A 24,364-nucleotide genomic window follows, 5' to 3' on the forward strand; every position below is an offset into this window, starting at 1 on the left:
TCAGGAGTTCGAGACCAGCCTAGCCAACATGGTGAAACCTCATCTCTACTACAAATACAAAATTAGCTGGGCGTGGTGGCGTGTGCCTGTAATCCCAGCTACTCAGGAGGCTGAGATAGGGAGAATTGCTTGAACCCAGGAGGTGGAGGTTGCAGTGAGCAGAGATCGCGCCACTGCACTCCAGCATGGGCAAAAAAGAGCGCGACTCTGTCTCAAAAAAAAAAAAAGAAAAGTGACAGTACTAATTGTTTTTCACCAAGAAGGGTAGTCATCTCCTCAGATGGTTTTAATGCCTCCCTATGATCTGACGGTGTGTTCTTGCCCCCAGGCAGATATCATTTTGTGGGATTATAAGAAAAGAGAGCTGCTTGCTCGGCTGTCCCTTCACAAGGGCAAAATTGAAGCTCTGGCCTTTTCTCCAAATGATTTGTACTTGGTATCACTAGGAGGCCCAGATGACGGAAGGTAATGAACTAAACATATTTACTTATTTTCTTTATTTTTTTTTTAACTTTTATTTTAGGTTCAGAGGTACATGTGCAGGTTTTTTATATAGGTAAACTTAAGTCACAGTTATACAGATTATTTCATCAACCAGGTGCTCAGCCTAGTACCCAGTAGTTATTTTTTGTGATCTTCTCCCTCCTCTCACCCTCTACCCTCAAGCAGGCCCCAGTGTCTGTGTTCCCTTCTATGCGTTCCTGTGTTCTCATCATTTAGCTCCCACTTATAAGTAAGAGCATGTGGTATTTGGTTTTCTATTTCTACATTAGGTTGCTAAGGATAATGGCCTCCAGCTCCATCTACGTTCCTGTAACAGACATGATCTCATTCTTTTTTATGGCTGCATAGTATTCCATGATGTATATGTACCACATTTTCTTTATCCAGTCTACCATTGATGAGCATTCAGGTTGATTCCATGTCTTTGCTATTGTGAATAGTGCTGTGATGCACATACAATCAGATACGTCTTTAAGGTAGAATATGTATATTCCTTTGAGTATGTAGCCAGTAATGGGATTGCTGGATTTAATGATAGTTCTGTTTGCAGCTCTCTGAGCAATCACCACCCTGCTTTCCACAATGGTTCAACTAATCTACGCTCCCACCAACAGTGTATAAGCATTCCCCTTTCTTTGCAACCTTGCCAGCATCTGTTATTTTTTGACTTTTTAATAATAGTTGTTCTGACTGATATGAGATGGCTATCTCACTGTGATTTTGATTTGCATTTCTCTAATGACCAGTGATATTGAGCCTTTTTTCCTATGCCTGTTGGCTGCATGTATGTCTTCTTTTGCAAAGTGTTCACGTCCTTTGCCTGCTTTATAATGGGGTTTTTGTTTTATCTTATAAATTTATTTAAGTTCTGTACAGATGCAAGATACTTTCTCAGATGCCAAGTGTGCAATATTTGCGTATTTTCTGCCAGGTGTATTTCCAGAAGTGACAAGGGTCCTGTCCCCTCTAATGTTCTCTCTTGGCCCATCTATATTTCAGTGTGCATTGTCTGAAAAGCCTCTGAGAAAAATACCCTAAGAGAGTGGTTTTCGAACTTGGCTGCTTGTTGAAATCACCCGGGCAGCTTTAGGGAATCACTGGTGCCTGGGTGTGCCTTCAGAGAGTCCAATTTGATTGGCCTGAGCTCTAAGAGTTATACAAGCTTCCCAGTACTGTGTTGAACAAAAGTGGCCAGAGTGAGCATCTGTAAGGAACATGGCTGTGCTTTGGTCAAGGAGAGGCCAAGGAAGGATGTTTACATCCTGCGTGACTCAGCAAGTTTAGAGCGCAGGCGTATAATTCCACTGCTAACACAGGCCTTGTAGCTGTAACATGGGAAAGGCCATCACTTGGCTCTACACCACTATTATCTGTTAAAGGTATAATTGTCCTGTGGACACTGTGCAGGTGCCCTGGCGCCCAGAGAAAAAGAGAGAGAGCCAGAGCTGTCCATCTGCAAAGATGGACAAAGGGGAGCCAGGACACAGCTCAGCTCACTCGTGCCCAGAGAGACAAAGAGTTAAGCTGCTGACCCTGAAGCCAGGGTAGAGCTGGCTGCGCAGCTGTATGTGGGAGCTGCCAGCTCAAGAAGCACAGGCAGGGCGGACAGTGTGAGAAAGCTGTTGATGAGAGCTGCTGCTGAATAAAATCATCTTCCACCTGCCTACAGTCCCCAAGTGTTCTTCCTGCTCATCCACCCACTCCCCTCGGACTTCAGCATGGGCTGGACCCGGACCCTGGGATCTGACAGCATCCATATCTTGTTTCAGGTCTTAGTGGAAAGGCTTTCAATTTCACCCCATTCAGTGTGATATTAGCTGTGGGTTTGTCATATAAGGTCTTTATCATGTTGAGGTATGCTCCTTCCATATTCCATACCCAACAGAATATTTTTTTAGCCACAGAAAAGAATTTTTTTTTTTGAGATGGAGTTTTACTCCTGTTGCCCAGGCTGGAGTTCTATGGTGCAATCTCGGCTCACCGCAATCTCTGCCTCCCAGGTTCAAGCAATTATCCTGCTTCAGCCTCCCGAGTAGATGGGAGCTGGGATTACAGGCATGTATCACCACGCCTGGCTAATTTTGTAAATTTTTTTTTTTTTTTTTCCAGTAGAGACAGGGTTTCTCCATGTTGGCCAGGCTGGTCTCAAACTCCTGACCTCGGGTGATCCACCCGCCTCAGCCTCCCAAAGTGCAGGGATTACAAGTGTGAGCCACCGTTCCTGGCCAAGACTTTTTTTCTTTTTTTTTTAAGAATGAGCTATTGTCATTGCAGCAACATGAATGTAACTGGAGGTGATTATATTCAATGGAATAAGCCAGGCACAGAAACAAGTATCTCATGTTCTCACTCATATCTGGGAGCTAAAAAAAGTAGTTCTCACAGAGGGAGAGAGTGGTTAGCAGAGGCTGGGAAGCGAAGGAGGTGGGGGGATAAGAGAAGTTGGTTAATAGGTACAAACATACACTTACATAGAAAGAATACATGCTAGTATCCAATCATACAGCAGGAAAATGATAGTTAATAATTTGGTGAATATTTCAAAATAGCCAGAAGAATTGTAATATTCTCAACACAAAGATAAACGTTTGAGGTGATGGATATCCCAACCACTCTGATTTGATCATTACACATTGTACACAGGTATCAAAATATCCCTGTATCCCACAAATATGTACAACTCTGGTGTAGCTGTAAAAAAGTGTCCCAGACGATTCTAACGTGCGTTAGATATGAGATCCATTGCTGAAAAGAAGGACACCATCCCCACCATCACTGTCATGAAAGACAACAGCTACATTTTTAAAGCACTTACCACGTGGCAGGCATGACCTGAAGGTTTTTATTGCATCATCTAAATTAAGTCCCACATCAGTTTCAAGAGGTGGAAGCTATCGGTGCCAGGTGACAAGTAAGGAGCCAGCTGCTGAGTGACAGACCTGGAAGACAAACCCTAGCAGCATGACTCCAGAGGCTACGCCTTGAGCTTGCATTGCCAAGACATGATCTTTGCCCTTGAGTTAACTCACAGTCAAGTTGGTAGGCAGAGAACAGAAAGGAAACTGAAAAAAAAGAAGTATATTTAAAGTATATTAGGAAGAACCGGCCAGGTGTGGTGGCTCACACCTGTAATCCCAGCACTTTGGGAGGCCGAAGCAGGCAGATCACCTGAGGTAAGGAGTTCGAGACCAACCTGGTCAACCTGGTGAAACGCTGGCTCTACTAAAAACACAAAAATTAGCCGGGCGTAGTGCTGGGACCTGTAATCCCAGCTACTTGGGAGGCTGAGGCAGGAGAATCTCTTGAACCTAGGAGGCAGAGGTTGCAGGGAGTGAAGATCGCACCACTGCACTCTAGCCTGGGCGACAGAGCGAGACTCCAGCTAAAAATAAATAAATAAAAAAACAAACAAAATATATTAGGAAGAACAATCAATGCAGTACATATTCCTATGTAAATGTCAAAGGAGCACAATCTGTAGAAGAAAAATAATAACACCTGAGGTTTGTATGGGATTTAATACTTCAGTACACTTCTATGTATATTTTCTTATTTGAGCTTCATAGGTTTATTACAAAGGAAATTTATATTTGTGTATAGTTATATAACGATAATCCTTCTCTTACTATATAGCAAGTCAACAAAATTTTCATGAGATTTCTTCCTTTTCTTGTCATTCATCAGTGGTCACCCCTTCCCTGGCCCATTACCACTTGACTTTCTGATAAGAAATGTATTGAGGCCGGGCGCGGTGGCTCACGCCTGTAATCCCAGCACTTTGGGAGGCCGAGGCGGGCGGATCACAAGGTCAGGAGATCGAGACCACGGTGAAACCCCGTCTCTACTAAAAATACAAAAAAAAATTAGCCAGGCGCGGTTGTGGGCGCCTGTAGTCCCAGCTACTCGGGAGGCTGAGGCAGGAGAATGGCGTGAACCCGGGAGGCGGAGCTTGCAGTGAGCCGAGATCACGCCACTGCACTCCAGCCTGGGCGACAGAGCGAGACTCCATCTCAAAAAAAAAAAAAAAAAAGAAATGTATTGGCCAGGTGCGGTGGCTCACGCCTGTAATCCCAACACTTTGGGAGGCCAAGGCAGGTGGATCAACTGAGGTCAGGGGTTTGAGACCAGCCTGGCCAACATGGCGAGACCCCATCTCTGCTAAAAATACAAAAATTAGCCAGACATGGTGACAGGCACCTGTAATCCCAGCTACTCAGGAGGCTGAGGCAGGAGAATTGCTTGAACCTGGGAGGCGGAGGTTGCAGTGAGCCAGGGTCGTGCCATTGCACTCCAGCCTGGGGACAAGAGTGAGACTCCATCTCAAAAAAAAAAAAACAAAAAAAAAACAGTAAAAAGAAATGTATCCAGAAATCCTCTGTTAATGTTCTTAGCTCAACTTTTTTTTGCAAGCAGTAAAAGGCTTGTTTTATTTTAATGACTGATCTATGTAATCATCAAGACTGCTATCTACAGACAAGAAATGGGGAGCTTCTATTTCTTAGCCTCTTCCTCCTTGGACAAGTCTTGATCTTCTCCTTCTTGGCCCAGAGATGCTCTTCACGGCGCTTGTGTACTTCCTTGGTCTTAGATCTGTGGGCCTTAGCCTGGTCAACCGGGAGCTTCTCGCAGGCTTCGTCTGCCATCAGCTCATGGATATGTTCCATGAGAATCCAGTTGTTTTTTGAACACATTCCCCTCCACCTTCAGGTAGAGGCTGTGATACGTGTGGTGATCAATCTTCTTGAATCCACAGTATCTTCAGAGCAGGTGGCGCAGAATCCTCATTCTCCTCATCCAGGTTACTTTCTCTGGCAAACGGCTGCACCCTTTGGCTTACCTATGCCCATGTGTCTGCCCTTCAGCGGGCCAAGGTGTTTTCCCAGCATCCAGCCAGGGAATGGACAGTCACAGGCTTATGGATAATTAGCCCGTCTTTGATCAGCTTCCAGATCTGCTGGTGGGAGTTGGCCTTGGCAATTTCACGGGTCTCATTGGGATCCAACTAGACCTTCTTGGCACTAGAGGAAAGCCCCGTCTAAAGCCTGAGCATCCTCATGGCTTTGGCCACTGCAGTAAAAGGAAAGAGTTCCAACATCCTTTGCTCAACTTAAAGCAGTTATTCTCAACCTTTGGTGCACACTGAAATCACCTAGAAAGATTTAAAAAACACTGATGCCTGGGTCCCACCCCCAGAGATTCTTGGAGCTAGGTCATTAGGCCACCCCCATCCCACCCCCTGTCAAAGATACTAGGTCTTGGGGGGGGAAATGGCCCCTTAACCAAGGTTAATCTGGCAAAACCGTTAATCTCCTCTATAATTTTAAGCTGCCTAAAAGTTGCTTGCAGAACATTCGAGAATGTTGAAAAGCCAAAAGAAAGAAAAGAAAACAAACCTTGCTGTACTAAAAAATGCAATATGCCCAGCCCTGGATAGTGTCTGTGGTGAGAAGGGTGGAGTTCTGCTGACTGGTTTGCATAGTCAGGGGATCAACCCTGAATGGATGGCAGGGGTTTATTCTACCCAACCCATCTAGCTTCTACACAGAGGAAAAGAAACAAAAGGGAAGCTGCCAATTATAGTGGACATCCTATAGTTTTCATGCCTTTTTTTTTTTTTTTTTTTTTTGAGATAGAGTTTCACTCTTGTTGCCCAGGCTGGAGTGCAACAGCACGATCTTGGCTCACTGCAACCTCTGCCTCCCAGGTTCAAGTGATTCTCCTGTCTCAGCCTCCCAAATAGCTGGGATTACAGGCATGCACCCCACCACGCCTGGCTAATTTTGTATTTTTAGTAGAGACGGAGTTTCTTCATGTTGGTCAGGCTGGTCTCGAACTCCCGACCTCAGGTGATTCACCCTCCTCGACTTCCCAAAGTACTGGGATTATAGGCGTGAGCCACTGCTCCCGGCCTGCATGTATCTTTTAAATTTTGTAACCTATTTATGAAACTTTTGGCATTGATGTCATCATGGTATTCATGTTGTAATGCAACCTGCTTTTTGACTAACTTTATACCAAGGACATCTATGTACATACACGTAGATATAGATCTCATTCTTTGCCCTAATAGCATAGTATTCCATTGTACAGATATGCTGGAATCTATTTGGCCAGCTCTCTATGTTGGTGCCCTTTGTTTTATCTATTTTTAAAACAAATTTGTTTTGTGCTTGTTGTCACACAGCCTAGGCAATAAGAGCAGTGGCTCACACCTGTAATCCAAGCACTTCGGGAGGCCAAGGCAAAAAGGATCACTTGAGCCTAGAAGTTCAAGACTAGCCTGATTCTCTTGCCTCAGCCTCGTGAGTAGCTGGGAGCTACAGGTGTACTCCACCACTTCTGGCTAATTTTTTAATTTTCAGTAAAGATGGGTTTTTACCATGTTGGCCAGGTTGGTCTCAAACTCCTGACCTCAGGTTGGTCTCAAACTCCCGCCTCGGCCTCCCAAAGTGCTGGGATTACAGGTGTGAGCCATCGCACCTGGCCAACATTCGAAACCATCCTGGCCAACATGGTGAAACCCCGTCTCTACTAAAAATACAAAAATTACCCGGATGTGGTGGTGCATGCCTGCAGTCCCAGCTACTCGGGAGGCTGAGGCGGGAGAATCGCTTGAATCCAGGAGGTGGAGGTTGCAGTGAGCCGAGATTATGCCACTGCACTCCAGCCTGGGCAAAAAGAGCGAAACTCCATCTCAAAAACAAACAACAACAACAAAAAAAAACTTTTAATGTGTCACTGTTGTGTCTTCTAGTAGGGAGACCCCTGTCTCTACAAAAACTGAAAAATTAGCCAGGTGTGGTGGTGTGTGCCTGTAGTCCCAGCTACTTGGGAGGTGTGGTTCAGGAGATGTTGGGGTGGGGTAATTTCATTGTTCGTTTTTAAGTAACCTATTGTGTTTTTTTCTTTCTAGAACCACTAAGATCGTTGTTTCTTATTTTGAAAGCCTATTTTCCCTTTGACGTTTTTTTTGGTCCTTCTTATTTCGGCAGTGTGGTGGTGTGGAGCATAGCCAAGAGAGATGCCATCTGCGGCAGCCCTGCAGCCGGCCTCAATGTTGGGAATGCCACCAATGTAATCTTCTCCAGGTGCCGCGATGAGATGTTTGTGACTGCTGGAAAGTACGTGTCTGCCTTCAGAGTTTTCAGAACTCATACATTGCTTTATTTTCTTGCACAGAAAACGTGGTCATTTTGATCTGGGGGAACGTGTCTTTAGTCCTGGATAAATACCTTACATCATAGTTTTTGTGTTTTTGTACTCATTAAAAGTTCTCTTCGCTGGAAGTCTTTTAACTACAGTTATTTTAAAATTCTGTGATTACTGATGAAAAGATTTTGCTTACCTGCTTAACTGTTCTCAGGTGCTTGTTTGTGACAGGATTATCTCCAATCCATGCTCACAGAAATAATTTGCACAATTGCACAAATTCACCCACTGATGGATATTTCTTTCCACCTGCTCTTGACTGGGGTCTCATAATCTGATAGTTTGCAAATGAATTCTGCCAGGAAGTTTCAGATGGTTAGACTGTTAGCCATATAAGATAATTACAGGCAGGATCAGCTTTAACCAGCTAATGGTGACCCAGCTCAAAGTTTGAACAGAGGCCAGTATCTGCCTAAGGGAGGGAATAAATTAATTTACAGATTCACTAATTAGAACCCTGTTTGGAGGGTTTTTTGTTTGTTTGTTTGTTTGTTTGTTTGTTTTTGACAGTGTTTTGCTGTGTCACCCAGGTTGGAGTGCAATGGCGTGGTCTTGGCTCACCGCAGCCTCCACCTACCAGGTTCAAGTGATTCTCCTGCCTCGGCTTCCCAAGTATCTGGGATGACAGGCACCCCACACCTGGCTGATTTTTGTATTTTTAGTAGAGACAGGGTTTCACCATGTTGGCCAGATTGGTCTCCAACTCCTGACCACAGATGCCTGTTTGGAGTTTGAAGGGAAGGTTAAATAAGAATTTTAAAAATCCTTTTTTTGGGGGCCAGGCACGGTGGCTCCCGCTTATAATCCCAGCACTTTGAGAGGCCAAGGTGGGCGGATCATGAGGTCAGGAGATCGAGACCATCCTGGCTAACAGGGTGAAACCCCGTCTCTACTAAAAATACAAAAATTAGCCAGGTGTGGTGGCGGGCACCTGTAATCCCAGCTGCTCAGGAGGCTGAAGCAGGAGAATGGCCTGAACCCAGGAGGCGGAGCTTGCAGTGAGCCGAGATCGCACCCCTGCACTGCAGCCTGGCAACAGAGCAAGAATCCGTCTAAAAAAAAAAAAAAAAAAGAAATCCTTTTTAAATGTTTATATACCAGTCCAAAGGGAAAGAAATCAGAAAATACAGAGTTGAAGTATGTGCTTGGTAGAACTATTTTTTTTCAACCCATGTGTGGCCTCCCATCTGGGAAAGTTACACGTGGTTGGTTACCTTTCCAGCCAGAGAAGAGAATTTGTGCAGCTCCCCATCTGTATTGTTTCCTATCCCCGCTTTATGATATGCAACTTACATTTGCTCCATGGCTAATCCTGAGGAACGATTCATCCAGAGGAGAGGCCATGAAGCTAATGAAGCTAATTGACCAAGCAACCTAAAGCAACTGACCAGGGGCTGTGGCGGCGCTCTTCAACTTTGTTCAGGTTTGCAGAGCGATTTGACTCAGCCAGGGTTTCATGAGGCTCTTTCTGCTCCTTAGCAACCCCTTCAGCAGCAGGCCTGGGTCCATTCTGATGTCCATGAGCAACGTTTCTTCAGGACTCAAATCTTGAATTTTATATAAAAGAAGTTTTTTAGGGCAATCTGCATTCTGTGTCTGGCTTGATTTCATGTGACACTGAGAACTGAGAAAGTGAGCGTTCTTAAGTAAAATGTTTGACAGGGCACCTACGTATGCCGGGCTCTCTAACTTGGTCCCAATGCCATGTGTTCCACCATATTGTCCCCGCGAGATAGCCTGCAAGTTTCAGTATTTCAGAATCCAAAGAACATCTACCAGGAACACCGTGAAAAAAGTTCTTTGTTTAAAAAATAAAAAAAAGTTCAGTACGTTTAAAATATGTCTGAGTGCTTACTATATATACATAACTCTGGGAGCTAAAAAACAAAAAGAAAAACTATATATATACACACACATATAGTTATATATGTATATGTGTGTGTATATAGATGTGTGTGTGTATATATACACATATATACACATCTATATACACATATATACACATATATGTGTGTGTGTGTGTATACATATATACACACATATAGAGAGAAATGGAGTCTCACGCTGTCACCCAGGCTGGAGTGCAATGGCACGATCTCAGCTCACTTCAACCTCTGCCTCCTGGGTTCAAATAATTCTCCTGCCTCAGCCTCCCAAGTAACTGGGATTACAGGTGCATGCTGCCACAGCTGGCTAATTTTTTTGTATTTTAGTAGAGATGGGGTTTCACCATGTTGACCAGGCTGGTCTTGAACTCCTGAGCTCAGGCAATCCACCCACCTCAGCCTCCCAAAGGGCTAGGATTATAGGTGTCAGCCACTGCCCCAGCCCAAAACTTGATATATTTTTAGATTATTAATCTTTTCTGCCTTAAAATATTAGCTGAAGTCTTTGTGATATTGGCCTTGAAATTTTTATACAATTATTAATTCAGATTAATCCAACATATAATGAGTCAACACTGACCATGGATCAAGTCCTGTGTTAGATGCTTATTTGATTTAGCTTTTAGTCATTTGGTCTCATTTCTCTTTCCTTGAAGACAAGACTCCACATCACAGGTCTTCCCTTTAAAATTTTCCTTGCAACTCAATATCTTGAAAAAAAACACATTTAAACTTACTCCTCCTCCTGGTTTTTTTGTTTTGTTTTGTTTTGTTTTGTTTTGTTTTTTGAGACGGAGTTTTGCTCTTGTCACCCAGGCTGGAGTGCAATGGCACCATCTCGGCTCACTGCAACCTCCACCTCCCAGGTTCAAGCGATTCTCCTGCTTCAGCCTCCCGAGTAGCTGGGATTACAGGCACCCACCACCACACCTGGCTAATTTTTTATATTTTTAGTAGAGACAGAGTTTCACCATGTTGGCCAGGCTGGTCTCGAACTCCCGACCTCAGGTGATCCACCCACGTTTGCCTCTCAAAGTGCTGGGATCACAGGCGTGAGCCACTGTGCCCGGCCCTCCTCCTCCTGTTGAACTGAAATTTGGTGTCCTTTGACCAACATCTCCCTACTCTCCCACCCCCAGTCTCTGATAACCACCATTCTACTGTCTTATGAGTTAGGCGTTTTTATACTCCATAGCTGAATAAAGTCACGCAGTATTTGTTTTTCTGTGCTTGGCTTATTTCACTTAAAACAATGTCCATCAGATTTGTCCATGTTGTCACAAATGACAGAATTTCTTTTCATCGTGTACATATACCACATTTTTAAAGTCCATCCATCTTTTGATGGACACAGGTTGTGTACATCATGGTGAGTATAGTTCATAATATATTGTATACTTGAAAATTCCTAACAGAATTAATTTTAAGTATTCTCACCACCAAAAAAAAATGGTAATTATACAAGGTAAGGCATATGTTCAATAGCTTGATTTTGCTATTCTGCAATGTGTATATGTATATAAACCTCATGATGTACACCATAAATATATATTATTTTTACTTGTCAATTCGAAAGAAAGAAAAGAAGGCCAGGTGTGGTAGCTTATGCCTGTAATCCCAGCACTTTAGGAGGCCGAAGTGGGCAGATCATGAGGTCAACAGATTGAGACCATTCTGGCCAACATGGTGAAACCCTGCCTCTACTAAAAATACAAAAATTAGCCGGCCATGGTGGCGGGCACCTGTAGTTCCAGCTACTCGAGAGGCTGAGGCAGGAGAATGGCTTGAACCTGGGAGGTGGAGGTTGCAGTGAGGCGAGATAGCACCATTGCACTCCAGCCTGGCGATAGAGCGAGGCTCTGTCTAAAACAGAAAGAAAGAGAGAGAGAGAGAGAGAGAGAAAGAAAGAGGAAAGAAAAGAACAAAGAGGAAGAAATTTAAGAAGCTGTGATTTGCTCTGCCCTTGTTCTCATGCTTACGTGTGTGTTTGTTTTCCGTACAGCGGGGAGTGTGCACTTCAGAGTGAGAGGGAGATGGGTGTGAATCCTGCTCTGCTGTGTTCGAGCTCCGCACTTTCTTATTTGGGAGGGGGGATCACAAAACCTGCTTCATGGTGCTGTTATGAGAATCGAATAAAAGATCTTTCATAGTGCACTAGGCCATAACGAAGCCTTGAAAATGTTTAGATCTCTTCCCTTCAGTTTCAGGGATGAAGTGATTATTCCATGGGTGTCCATTTGATTGTGACTTTTTTTTCTTTTATAGTGGGACAATTCGAGTATGGGAACTGGATCTTCCAAATAGAAAAATCTGGCCAACTGAGTGCCAAACAGGACAGATGAAGAGAATAGTCATGAGTATTGGAGTAAGTATTAATCAAGCATTAAGTAACAATTAGCACACATACCTGTTAGCAGTACTGGCCAAGGTGTTTGTATGTGTGTACATGGGGCTGGGGATAGGAAGGTGGGGAATAGACATAGGGGGTGTTGATTGAAGAAGCTCACCTTGGCCTGGCGTGGTGGCTCACACCTGTAATCCCAGCACTTTGGGAGGCAGAGGTGGGTGGATCACCTGAGCTCAGGAGTTCAAGACCAGCCTGACCAACATGGAGAAACCTTATCTGTACTAAAAATACAAAATTAGCTGGGCGTCGTGGCATATTCCTGTAATCCCAGCTACTTGGGAGGCTGAGGGGGGAGAATCGCTTGAACCTGGGAGGCGGAGGTTGCGGTGAGCCGAGATTGCACCACTCCACTCCAGCCTGGGCAACAAGAGCAAAACTCTGTCTCCTGGCCAACATGGTGAAACCTTGTCTCTTCCAAAAATACAAAAATTAGCCAGGTGTGGTGGTGGGTGCCTGTAATCCCAGCTGCTCAGGAGGTTGAGGCAGGAGAATTGCTTGAACCCGGGAGGCAGAAGTTGAGGTGAGCTGGGATCACGCCACTGCGCTCCAGCCTGGGCAACAGAGTGACACTCTGTTTCAAAAAGAAGAAAAAGTTGGCCGGGCGTGGTGGCTCAAGCCTGTAATCCCAGCACTTTGGGAGGCCAAGACGGGAGGATCACGAGGTCAGGAGATCGAGACCATCCTGGCCAACATGGTGAAACCCCGTCTCTACTAAAAAAATACAAAAAAACTAGCCGGGTGAGGTGGCGGGCGCCTGTAGTCCCAGCTACTTGGGAGGCTGAGGCAGGAGAATGGCGTGAACCTGGGAGGCGGAACTTGCAGTGAGCTGAGATCTGGCCACTGCACTCCAGCCTGGGCGACAGAGCGAGACTCCGTCTCAAAAAAAAAAAAAAAAAGAAGAAGAAGTTCACCTCTGCCACACCCTTTAGGAGTCAGGGAAGAGTCACCTAGACACAGCACAGGTAAACCTTGTTTTACTGGAATCTAGGCTGTCATTAAACACCCAAAGCCTGCATCACCTGGACGAAAGCACTGTAGCCCGTGGCACTCAGGGCCCACAGCACATTCCTATGTCACTGATGCTATTTCTGCTACTGAAAATAAAGTTTCTGACCAAGAAATCCATTGTTGAAATGCAGTCTCTTCCATACAGATAAATTATTAACATATTTTAAATGTGGATTTATATATTCAGGTTGTGTATTCCTTATCTGATATGCTTATAGCCAGAAGTGTTTTGAATTTTGGATGTTTTTCAGATTTTGGAGTATTTGCATTACACTTACCAGTTCAGCATCTCTAATCTGAAAATTCAAAATTTGACATGTGCCAGTGAGCACTTCCTTGGAGTGTCACATCAGCACTCAAACATTTCCGATTTTGGAGCATTTCAGATTTTAGATTTTTGGATTAAGGATACTCAGCCTGTATAACTTCATTCTCCAGGGACTGATTCCTCTTGTTTAATGCATAGTCATTTTATGAATCTAGACTTTGGAAAATATGAGATAAAGCAAAATTTTGGAGGAGCACACCTTTATCCTAGGAGCCCTTAAGAGATGTCTCAAAAGTCTGAACTGACAGAGGATGCCTGTTAACATCAGACCTAGACAGACATCAAGTGAAACGCACAGGCTAATTGGAGTTGGATATTTCCTCCCATCCTATGTGTAGCCCTAACCCTGCTCCCCTCAGCTGTTCTGACCCATCTTTGAGCCTGAGGAAATAGAAGCAGCCCTGAGCACCTTTGCAAGTCTTCCTGGGGTGCCAGAGGAACCTCATCCCATTCCTGAGCAGGGGTTCATGGGCATCACTGAGGACATCCGGGTCTTCAAGATTTATTTATTTATTTATTTATTTATTTATTTATTTATTTATTTATTTATTTTTCCTGAGACAGAGTTTTGCTCTTGTTGCCCAGGCTGGAGTGCAGTGGAGCAATCTCGGCTCACCGCAACCTCCGCCTCCCAGGTTCAAGCGATTCTTCCGCCTCAGCCTCCCGAGTAGCTGGGATTACAGGAATGCCCCACGACGCTCAGCTAATTTTCTGTTTTTAGTAGAGACAGGGTTTCTCCATGTTGGTGAGACTGGTCTTGAACTCCTGAGCTCAGGTGATCCGCCTGCCTCGGCCTCCCAAAGTGCTGGGATTACAGGTGTGAGCCACCGCGCCTGGCCAAGATTTCTTTTTCTTGCTTCTTCAGATGGCCGACGATGATAGCTTTTTCTACCTTGGCACCACGACTGGAGATATTCTAAAAATGAACCCCAGGACTAAACTGCTGACAGATGCAGGGCCTGCGAAGGACAAATTCAGTTTGGTGAGTAGAGACCATCACCACTGCCCTGCCATTTTTCTCCCTTCACTAGCAGTATGTACTTCTTTTTTTTTTCCTTTTTGAGACAGAGTCTTCCTCTGTCGCCCAGGCTGGAGTGCAGTGGCATGATCTTGGCTCACTGCAACTTCCGCCTCCCTGGTTCAAGCGATTGTCCCTCCTCAGCCTCTCAAGTAGCTGAGACTACAGGCGTGCCCCACCATACCCGACTAATTTTTGTATTTTTCAGTAGAGACAGGGTTTCATCATGTTGGCCAGGCTGGTCTTGAACTCCTGACCTCAGGTGATGCGCCCACCTTGGTCTTTCAAAGTGCTGGGATTACAGGTGTGAGTCACCGCACCTGGCCAAAGCACACTTTCTTAATGAAGAAAGAGTTTGTGGGAAAACATAAAAAGTCAGTGATGGACCCAAAGCCACATCTCAATTTGCAAGGTACATTGGCCAGTTCTCTATGCCCTCATCCCTGGTTTTTATTCAGGGTAAAGACATTTCTAGGTGTCCTGAATTAGGGAATCAGAACCACATTTATGTTCACCTCTTCAAAGCATAGGGCCCGTTGCTTTGTGATTTTAAACCGCATTGGTTCCAGCCCCACTGCCATATATAAGTGTGCTCTTTGATCTATAAAACTATATAAAAATTTTTGTCTACTGTACTAACTAGATCTTAGATTTTAGCCTCAGCTGACATTATAAGTCGCGAAAAAGACCTATAAATAGTCAACTGTTTATATTTACAGAATTCCTCGCAATTCTAGTTAAAAGGACAGTTAGAGACTTTGATATTTACACCAAAATAAAAAGCTACCATCAAAGGATCATTTTATATAATAAGTGCTGCTATTTCCAGCAGCCCAGAAACTCACTAGGGCTTTTTCTACTAAACTTTGAATTTAAAAGCTTGTACTAGGTTCTGCACCTGCCTATCTCATTTCTGATAACAGAACAGATGGTTCTAACTAAGCTTAGATACTTTTCCACGTAGCAGATATTCTCAAGAAACTTTGAAATACTGCACTGTGTTCCTGGGAAAATGTCAGAGTTTTCTTAGTCACATAATCATTTAATATTCAAGCATTCAAGGAGATGCATAACAAGAGGGGAAAACTATAGTGTAAGTAGAGAAGAGTTAAGAAATAATTCTACAAGAGATTGAAGTGTAGCTTTTCAAGTGTGTTTTTTCTAATTCTTTTTAGGATAGGAATTCTTTTTTTATTATTACACTTTAAGTTCTGGGATACATGTGCAGAACATGCAGGTTTGTTACGTAGGTATACATGTGCCATGGTGGTTTGCTGCACCCATCAACCCGTCGTCTACATTAGGTATTTCTCCTAACGCTATCCCTCTTCTAGCCCCCAACCCCCGACAGGCCCCAGTATGTGATCTTCCCCTCCCTGTGTCCATGTGTTCTCGTTGTTCAACTCCCACTTATGAGTGAGAACATGTGGTGTTTGGTTTTCTGTTCCTGTGTTAGTTTGCTGAGAATGATGGTTTCCAGCTTCACCATGTCCCTGCAAAGGACATGAACTCATCCTTTTTTATGGCTGCATAGTAGTCCATGGTGTATATGTGCCATATTTTCTTTCTATCCAGTCTATCATTGATGGGCATTTGGGTTGGTTCCAAGTCTTTGCTATTGTGAGTAGTGCCACAATAAACATACGTATGCATGTAGAATGATTTGTAATCCTTTGGGTATATACCTAGTAATAGGATTCCTGGGTCAAATGGTATTTCTGGTTCTAGATCCTTGAAGAATCACTACACCATCTTCCACAATGGTTGAACTAATTTACGCTCCCACCAACAGTGTAAAAGTGTTCCTATTTCTCCACATCCTCTCCAGCATCTGTTATTTCCTGACTTTTTAATGATCGCCATTCTAACTGGTGTGAGATAGTATCTCACTGTGGTTTTGATTTGCATTTCTCTAATGACCAGTGATGATGAGCTTTTTTTCATATGTTTGTTGGCCGCATAAATGTCTTCTTTTGCAAATTGTCTGTTCATATAGGATAGGAATTCTAATATATTAAACAAATAAAAACAAAGCACATCAGGTTAAGCAGAGCAAGTCTTAGAGGCCTGCCAGTGCCAACTCCTGAGATGCCACCAAAGGGCTCCATATAACACTACCTGAAAACTACTGGATTTTTTGTTTTGTTTTGTTTTCCTAGCACTTGGGAACTAATATCTCTCTAGCAAAGATGCTGGCTGTCTTAGGGTTTCTCAAACCTTTGGCACTTAAGTCACCTGTGGATGCTGAAATTCTTAACCATGCAGGTCTGATGGTCAACTCCACAAGGCAATGGTTCCAAGACACCTTTGCCATGGGTGAAAAGAAAATAATTCCTGCGGAATGAAGGGATAGGAGGTGTCACTGAAGATGTTTGGTTTCAATATCAAGTGATCTTACCCACTTTGAAACTCTACTTAAATATTTGTTCAGGCCAGGCCGGTGGCTCACACCTGTAATCCCAGCACTCCGGGAGGTCGAGGTGGGCAGACTGCTTGAGTCCAGGAGTTCAAGTCCAGCCTGGGTGACATGGTGAAACCCCCTCTCTACAAAAAATATGAAAATTAGCTGGGCATGATGGAGCATGCCTGTAGTCCCAGCTACTCAGGAGGCTGGGGCAGAGGAGGCGGTGAGCTGAGATTAAACCACTGCACTCTAGCCTGTGTGACAGAGTGAGACCCTGTCTCAAAAAAATAAATAAATAAAAATTGCTTTATGGTTAGAAAGGCAAATAATTGGAAAGGTTTAAAACTGACCTGTTGGCTAGGTGCGGTGGCTTATGCTTGTAATCCCAGCATTTTGGGAGGCCGAGATGGGCAGAAAACTTGAGGTCAGGAGTTCAAGACCAGCCTTGCCAACATGGTGAAACAGCGTCTCTACTAAAAATACAAAAATTAGCCAGGTATGGTGGCATGTGCCTGTAATCCCAGCTACTCGGAAGGCTGAGGCAGGCGAATCACTTGAGTCTGGGAGGTGGAGGCTGCAGTAACCAAGATCACGTCACTGCACTCCAGCCTGGGCAACAGAGTGAGACCCTGTCTCAAACAAAAAAAAAGAAAACTAAAACAAAAAAAAACCTTAAACTAAAATTGACCTATTAGACATACAGTACTAAAACGAAGATGATGATGATGACAATGATAATAAAAGTACATGCTGTATAAGATCTGTGTGAGGAAAACTATAAAACCGTGACAAAATAAATCAAGTAAGAACTAAATATATATTTCTCCTTTCCTTTTTCTTTCTTTCTTTTTTTTTTTTTTTTTTTGGAACAGAGTCTCACTCTGTCGCCCAGGCTGGAGTGCAGTGGCACGATCTTGGCTCACTGCAAGCTCCGCCTCCCGGGTTCTCGCCATTCTCCTGCCTCAGCCTCCCGTGTAGCTGGGACTACAGGTGCCCGCCACCACACCCGGCTAATGTTTTGTATTTTTAGTAGAGATGGAGTTTCACCGTGTTAGCCAGGATGGTCTCGATCTCCTGAGCTTGTGATCCGCCTGCCTCGGCCTCTCAAAATGCTGGGATTACAGGCGTGAGCCACTGCACCTGGCCCTAAGTAGATATTTCATGTTCATGGATAGGAAGACTCAATATTGTTCAGATATGAGTTCTTCTTAATTTGAACTATAGATTTAATGCAATCCCAATAAACATCCCAGAAAGTTATTTTGTGGCTATAGACAAACTTATTCTACAGTTTACACAGAGGGGCAAAAGCCTCAGAGCAGAAAGCACAATATTGATACCTAATGTAGATGACGGGTTGATGGGTGCAGCAAACCACCATGGCACGTGTATACCTATGTAACAAACCTGCATGTTCTGCACACGTATCCCAGAACTTAAAGTATAATTTTTTTTAAAAGGAAAGCACAGTATTGAAGAACACAGTTGGAGGAGTGACACTACCAGATTTCAGGACTTGTCAGAAAACTACAGTAATTAAGACAGTGTAGTGTTGGTGAAAGAATAAATAAATGGATCAATGGGACAGAATAGAGAGCCCAAAAAGGAATTCACATAAATACAGTCAACTGATCTTTGGTGAAGGAGCAAAGCAAATACAATGGAAAAAAGATAGTCTTTTTAATAAATAATGCTCAACAACTGGAAAACCAAAAAAAAAAAAAAAAAAAAAAGCCTAGATACAGACTTTATACCTTTCACAAAAATTAACTCAAAATGGGTTACAGACCTAAAACACAAAACACTAAAACTCCTGAAAGATAAAATCCAGAAGATCTAAGGTTTGATGATAACTTTTAGCTATAATACCAAAGACATGGCCTGTGAAAGAAAGAATTGAAAAGCTGGACTTTCTTAAAATCAAAAATTCTGCTGGATGAAAGACACCATCAAGAGAATGAAAAGTAAAGATACAGAGTGAGAGAAAATATTGGCAAAAGACATACCTGAATAAGGACTGTTACCCAAAATATACAGATAACCTTTTTTTTTTTTTTTTGAGACGCAGTCTCGCTCTGTTGCCCAGGATGGAGTGCAGTGGGGCGATCTCGGCTCAATGCAAGCTCCACCTCCTGGGTTCACGCCATTCTCCTTCCTCAGCTTCCCAAGTAGCTGGGACTACAGGTGCCCGCCACCACGACTGGCTAATATTTTGTTTTGTTTTGTTTTGTTTTTAGCAGAGACAGGGTTTCACCATGTTAGCCAGGATGGTCTCGATCTCCAGACCTCGTGATCCACCTGCCTCGGCCTCCCAAAGTGCTAAGATTATAGGTGTGAGCCACTGTGCCCAGCCTATACAAAGAACTTTTAAAACTCGACAATAAGAAATGGGTCAAAGACCTTAACTGCCACCTCACCTAAAGAAGATATAGAGGCCAGGCGCGGTGGCTCAAGCCTGTGATCCCAGCACTTTGGGAGGCCGAGACGGGTGGATCACAAGGTCAGGAGATTGAGACCATCCTGGCTAACACGGTGAAACCCCGTCTCTACTAAAAAATACAAAAAACTAGCCGGGCAAGGTGGCGGGCGCCTGTAATCCCAGCTACTCGGGAGGCTGAGGCAGGAGAATGGCGTGAACCTGGGAGGTGGAGCTTGCAGTGAGCTGAGATCCGGCCACTGCACTCCAGCCCAGGGGACAGAGCGAGACTCCATCTCAAAAAAAAAAAAAAAAAAAAAAAAAAAGAAGATATACAAGATGGTGGCTGGGCATGTTGGCTCACTCCTGTAATCTCAGCACTTTGGGAGGCAGAGGTGGGTGGATCACTTGAGGTCAGGAGTATAAGACCAGTGGGGTCAACGTGGTGAAGCCTGTCTCTACTAAAAACACAAAAATTAGCCAAGTGTGGTGGTACGAGTCTGTAATCCCAGCTACTAGGGAGGCTGAGGCAGGAGAATCACTTGAACCCGGGAGGTGGAGGTTGCAGTGAGCCGAGATTGCGCCACTGCACTCCAGCCTGTGGGACAGAGCAAGACTCTGTCTCAAAAAAAAAAAAAGAAGAAGAAGAAGAAGAAGAAGATATACAGATGGCAAGTAAGCATATGGAAAGATACTCTACATCTTATATCAGCCGGGAAATGTAATTAAAAGAGCAATGAGACACCACTACATACCTTTTCAAATGGCCAAAGTCCAGAACACTCACAACACCTAGTATTGACAGAGATGGAGAGCAATAAGTGCCATTGTTCATTGCTGATGGGAATGCAAAATAGTATGGCCACTGTGGAAGATAGTTCAGTGGTTTCTTGCAAAATTCAACATACTCTTACCGTGTAATCCAGCAATTGCACTCCTTGCTATTTACCCAAAGGAGCTAAAAACTTACGTTCACACAAGAACCTGCACACAGACATTTATAGAAGCTTTATCCATAGTTGCCAAAATTTGGAAGCAACCAAGATGTCCTTCACTAAGTAAAGGGATACATCCAAACAATGGAATATTAATCAGTACTAAAAAGAAATGAGCTATAAAGTCAGGAAAAGTCTTTATAGGAAAAGAAGGAAACTGAGATGCACATTACTGAGTGAAAGATGCCAGTCTGAAAAGACTACACACCGTTTGATTCTAGCTATATGACATTCTGGAAAAGGCAAAATTAAGGAGACAATGAAAAGATCAGGATAGGCATGGTGGCTGACGCCTATAATCCCAACACTTTGGGAGGCCGAGGTGGGCGGATCACGAGGTCAGGAGATCGAGACCATCCTGGCCAACGTGGTAAAACTCCATGTCCACTAAAAATACAAAAATTAGCCGGCGTCATGGCGTGTGCCTATGATCCCAGCTACTCAGGAGGCTGAGGCAGGAGAATTGCTTGAACTCGGGAGGTGGAGGTTGCAGTGAGCTGAGATCACGCCATTGTACTTCAGCCTGGCGACAGAGTGAGACTCCATCTTAAAAAAAAAAAAAAAAGATAAGTGCTTGCCATGGGTTAGTGGGGAGGGAGGGTGAATAGGTAAAACACAGAGGATGCTTTGGATGGTGAAACTATTCTGTATGACACTATCATGGTAAATATATGTGGCTATTAATTTGTCCAAACACAGAGAGTATACAATGCGAAGAGGAAACCCTAATGTACACAATGGGTTGTGGGTGATAATGATGTGTCCACATAGGTTTATTAGCTGTCATATATCTACTCTGCTGGAAGATATTGATAATGGGAGAGGCTCTTTAGCTGTGGGGTAAAGAAGTACTGGGGAAACCTCGAATACTTGTATCTTCTGTTTAATTTTGCTGTGAACTTAAAACTGCTCTAAAAAAAATAGCCTAGTAAAAACAAAAATAGGCCAGGCAAGGTGGCTCATGCCTGTAATCTTAGTGCTCTGGGAGGCCAAGGCAGGAGGATCACTTGAGGCTGGAGTTTGAGGCCAGCCTGGGCAGCATAGAAAGACCCTATCTCTATGAAGAGTTTTTAAAAATTAGCCATCGTGGTAGCATACATCTATAGTCCTGGCTACTCGGGAGGCTGAGGCAGAGAATTGCTTCATCCCAGGAGTTCATGGTTACAGTGAGCTGTGGTTGTGTGACTACACTGCAGCCTGGGTGGTAGAGACCCTGTCTCCAAAGTACACACACACACACACACACACACACACACACACATGAACGTGCAAACAAAAAAATGGTGTGTGTCAATAAATGCTGATGTGTCAGACATGGTGCAAAACCCCTTCCTTACATGATCTCATTCGATCCTCATAAACGCCTAATGAGATAGGTACCATTTTCATCCTGCTTTACAGATGAGAAGACTGAGGCTCATACCATTGGAGATCTCCTGGCTTGCAAGTAGTAGAGCTGAGATTTCAACCCAGGCCGACTGGCTCCAGAACTCGTGCACTTGAATGACGTCACTTGAATGACGTCAGTTGTAGTTTTAAAAGGTTTATTTAGAAATCACACATATGTAGCTTCGAGGCTCTGTTGAACTCTTTACCGCTCGCATCCCCAAGTCCCCAAACAAATGCTACAAAGATTCACTCCAGGTTGTCCCCTCACAGGCCGAGCCTTCATCCTGTTGTCCTGCTGAGGCACTTTGGAAGTTAGGGGTGAGGAGTGGAAACCGGGGAGCATATAATTCTGGTCCTCGCCTTCACATTCTCGAGCCTTGGTTTCTCTTCTCAGTCACAAAATGTCTTTTGAGCCACAACAGGCTAAATTCAGTTTAAAGTAACTTGAAAGAGCATGGTATTTGTTTTATAATATTCAAAATTCATTAAGACACAAACCTATACAGTCATTAGCTATATTGATAGTTTTAAAATTGAATGTTGTGGCCAAGTGCAGTGGCTCACACCTGTAATCCCATCACTTTGGGAGGCTGAGGCAGGAGGATCCCTTCAGGTGAGGAGTTCGAGACCAGCCTGGCCAACATGGCGAAACCCCATCTCTACTGAAAATACAAAAATTGGCTGGGCACAGTGGCTCACACCTGTAATCCCAGCACTTTGGGAGGCCAAGGCAGGTGGATCACGAGGTCAGGAGATCGAGACCATCCTGGCTAACACGGTGAAACCCCATCTCTACTAAAAAGATACAAAAAATTAGCTGGGCATGGTGGTGGGCGCCTGTAGTCCCAGCTACTCGGGAGGCTGAGGCAGGAGAATGGCGTGAACCCGGGAGGCAGAGCTTGCAGTGAGCCAAGACAGGCCTGGGCGACAGAGCAAGACTCCGATTCAAAAAAAAAAGAAAAAAGAAAATACAAAAATTAACCAGGCATGATGGCACCTGCCTGTAATCCCAGCTACTCTGGTGGCTGAGTCACGAGAATCGCTTGAACCCGGGAGGCAGAGGTTGCAGTGAGTTGAGATCATGCCACTGCACTCCAGTCTGAGTGACAGAGAGAGACTCTGTCTCAAGAAAACAATAATGATAACAAATAAATAAAATGTTGCTCATGCACATTTTAAAATTAGAACTTCACAGTGAATGCTATAAAACAACCAGCATACATCATCAAACTTTTTCTTTGGAGTGAGTAGTGGGGGGCACCCCAACCTTTGAAAAGCACTTTAAATTTTAAATATGTTTCCCCCTCTTACGTAGTACATGTTGTAGTTCAGATAATACAGTCACCAAACAATAAGGAGTCTTTTGTGCTTTCTTGGGATGTTAAATATGGTCCCTTTGCATTTGTGAGAATTAAGTTCTGGTGAAAACAGTGGCAGCTGAGAGACTAGCATTGCTGAGGTTATGCTTATACCTTCTCTTGGCTGTATTTGAGTGGATGTAAAAGTGTTAATTTTTTTTTTTTTTTTTTTTTTTTTTTTCTTTTTGAGACGGAGTCTCGCTCTGTCACCCAGGCTGGAGTGCAGTGGCGCGATCTCGGCTCACTGCAAGCTCCGCCTCCCGGGTTCACGCCATTCTCCTGCCTCAGCCTCCCCAGTAGCTGGGACTACAGGCGTCCACCACCACGCCCGGCTAATTTTTTGTATTTTTAGTAGACGCAGGGTTTCACCGTGGTCTATCTCCTGACCTTGTGATCCGCCCGCCTCGGCCTCCCAAAGTGCTGGGATTACAGGGCCACCGCGCCCGGCCAAAAGTGTTAATTTTTAAAATATTCAAAATGCACCAGTGGTTTTAGGGAGGAAGCATGATGAAGCCTCTTTGCATGCTGCAGGCCCAGGAGGGTTACTTCCTGGCAAGTGAGCTCGGTGTCGGCATTGAATTCCCTTGGTCAGCCTGGGGGTGCATCGTGAGCAGAACCTTCATGAACGTCCTCCAGGCAATGTGTGCGGCACTGGCATGACTTTGGCCATCTTTTTAATTCATCTTTCATTTGGCCTTTTTCTTTTTTTTTTTTTTAATTAACATTTGAATTTTTTTAATTGCCATAGGTTTTGGGGGAACAGGTGGTTATTGGTTACATGAGTAAATTCTTCAGTGGTAATTTGTGAGATTTTGGTGCCTTTTTCTTAACACTGTTTCTCCCCGCAGGGAGTGTCAGCTATCAGGTGCCTGAAGATGGGGGGTTTGTTGGTGGGCTCTGGAGCCGGACTCCTGGTCTTCTGTAAAAGCCCTAGCTACAAACCCATCAAGTAAGTTCTGGGCCTCACAGAGTGGGGCTGGGTAGAGACCCACTAAAGGGAGGTTTGCTTAAAGCCGGCAACTCGATGCTATTGGCAAAAGTGATATTTGGTTAAAAAATTTCATCTTGCTGTTAGAATGAGTAGTTGGAATCACAATAGATGGTGGCTTCTTTGCCAATGAAAAGACAAAAGCTTATGTTGAATCAAACCAAAGTAGTCCACTATTATCCAGAGGGACACTGCCCATTTAATAAATACATAAGTTTGCATTTAGCTAATACATTGAGCCGTGATGAAAGGAATGGGATGTTATAAACTTATCCAACAAATAACCCCCAATGTTAAATGTTCAAAATTGGTTAATTCAATGAAATTTATTATGCAGTGGGTACCTATTATGTGCAAAGCTTTGTGTTAGTCATGCATTTGAATACAATTTATAATAGAAATAGCCAACATTCACCAGCCATTTCTATATGCCAGATACTGTGCTATGTACATT

General features: G+C 43.9%; 1 protein-coding gene and 1 pseudogene across 2 annotated transcripts in view; one reads left to right on the forward strand and one right to left on the reverse strand.

Annotated features, from left to right (window-relative positions):
• LOC105473581 (cilia and flagella associated protein 52) overlaps positions 1 to 24,364 on the forward strand; it is a 69,607-nt gene that overhangs the window by 14,379 nt on the left and 30,864 nt on the right. For both annotated transcript variants that reach the window (XM_011727412.2, XM_011727413.2), the window contains exons 3-7: positions 329 to 465; positions 7,497 to 7,625; positions 11,865 to 11,964; positions 14,208 to 14,324; positions 23,771 to 23,871. In XM_011727412.2, coding sequence (XP_011725714.1) covers positions 329 to 465; positions 7,497 to 7,625; positions 11,865 to 11,964; positions 14,208 to 14,324; positions 23,771 to 23,871 — 584 coding nt within the window. The remainder of the gene's footprint in view (positions 1 to 328; positions 466 to 7,496; positions 7,626 to 11,864; positions 11,965 to 14,207; positions 14,325 to 23,770; positions 23,872 to 24,364) is intronic.
• Positions 4,996 to 6,587, reverse strand: LOC112425179 (large ribosomal subunit protein eL19-like; annotated as a pseudogene).

Source organism: Macaca nemestrina, chromosome 17 (genome assembly GCF_043159975.1).
Source record: "Macaca nemestrina isolate mMacNem1 chromosome 17, mMacNem.hap1, whole genome shotgun sequence".
NCBI lineage: Eukaryota > Metazoa > Chordata > Mammalia > Primates > Cercopithecidae > Macaca > Macaca nemestrina.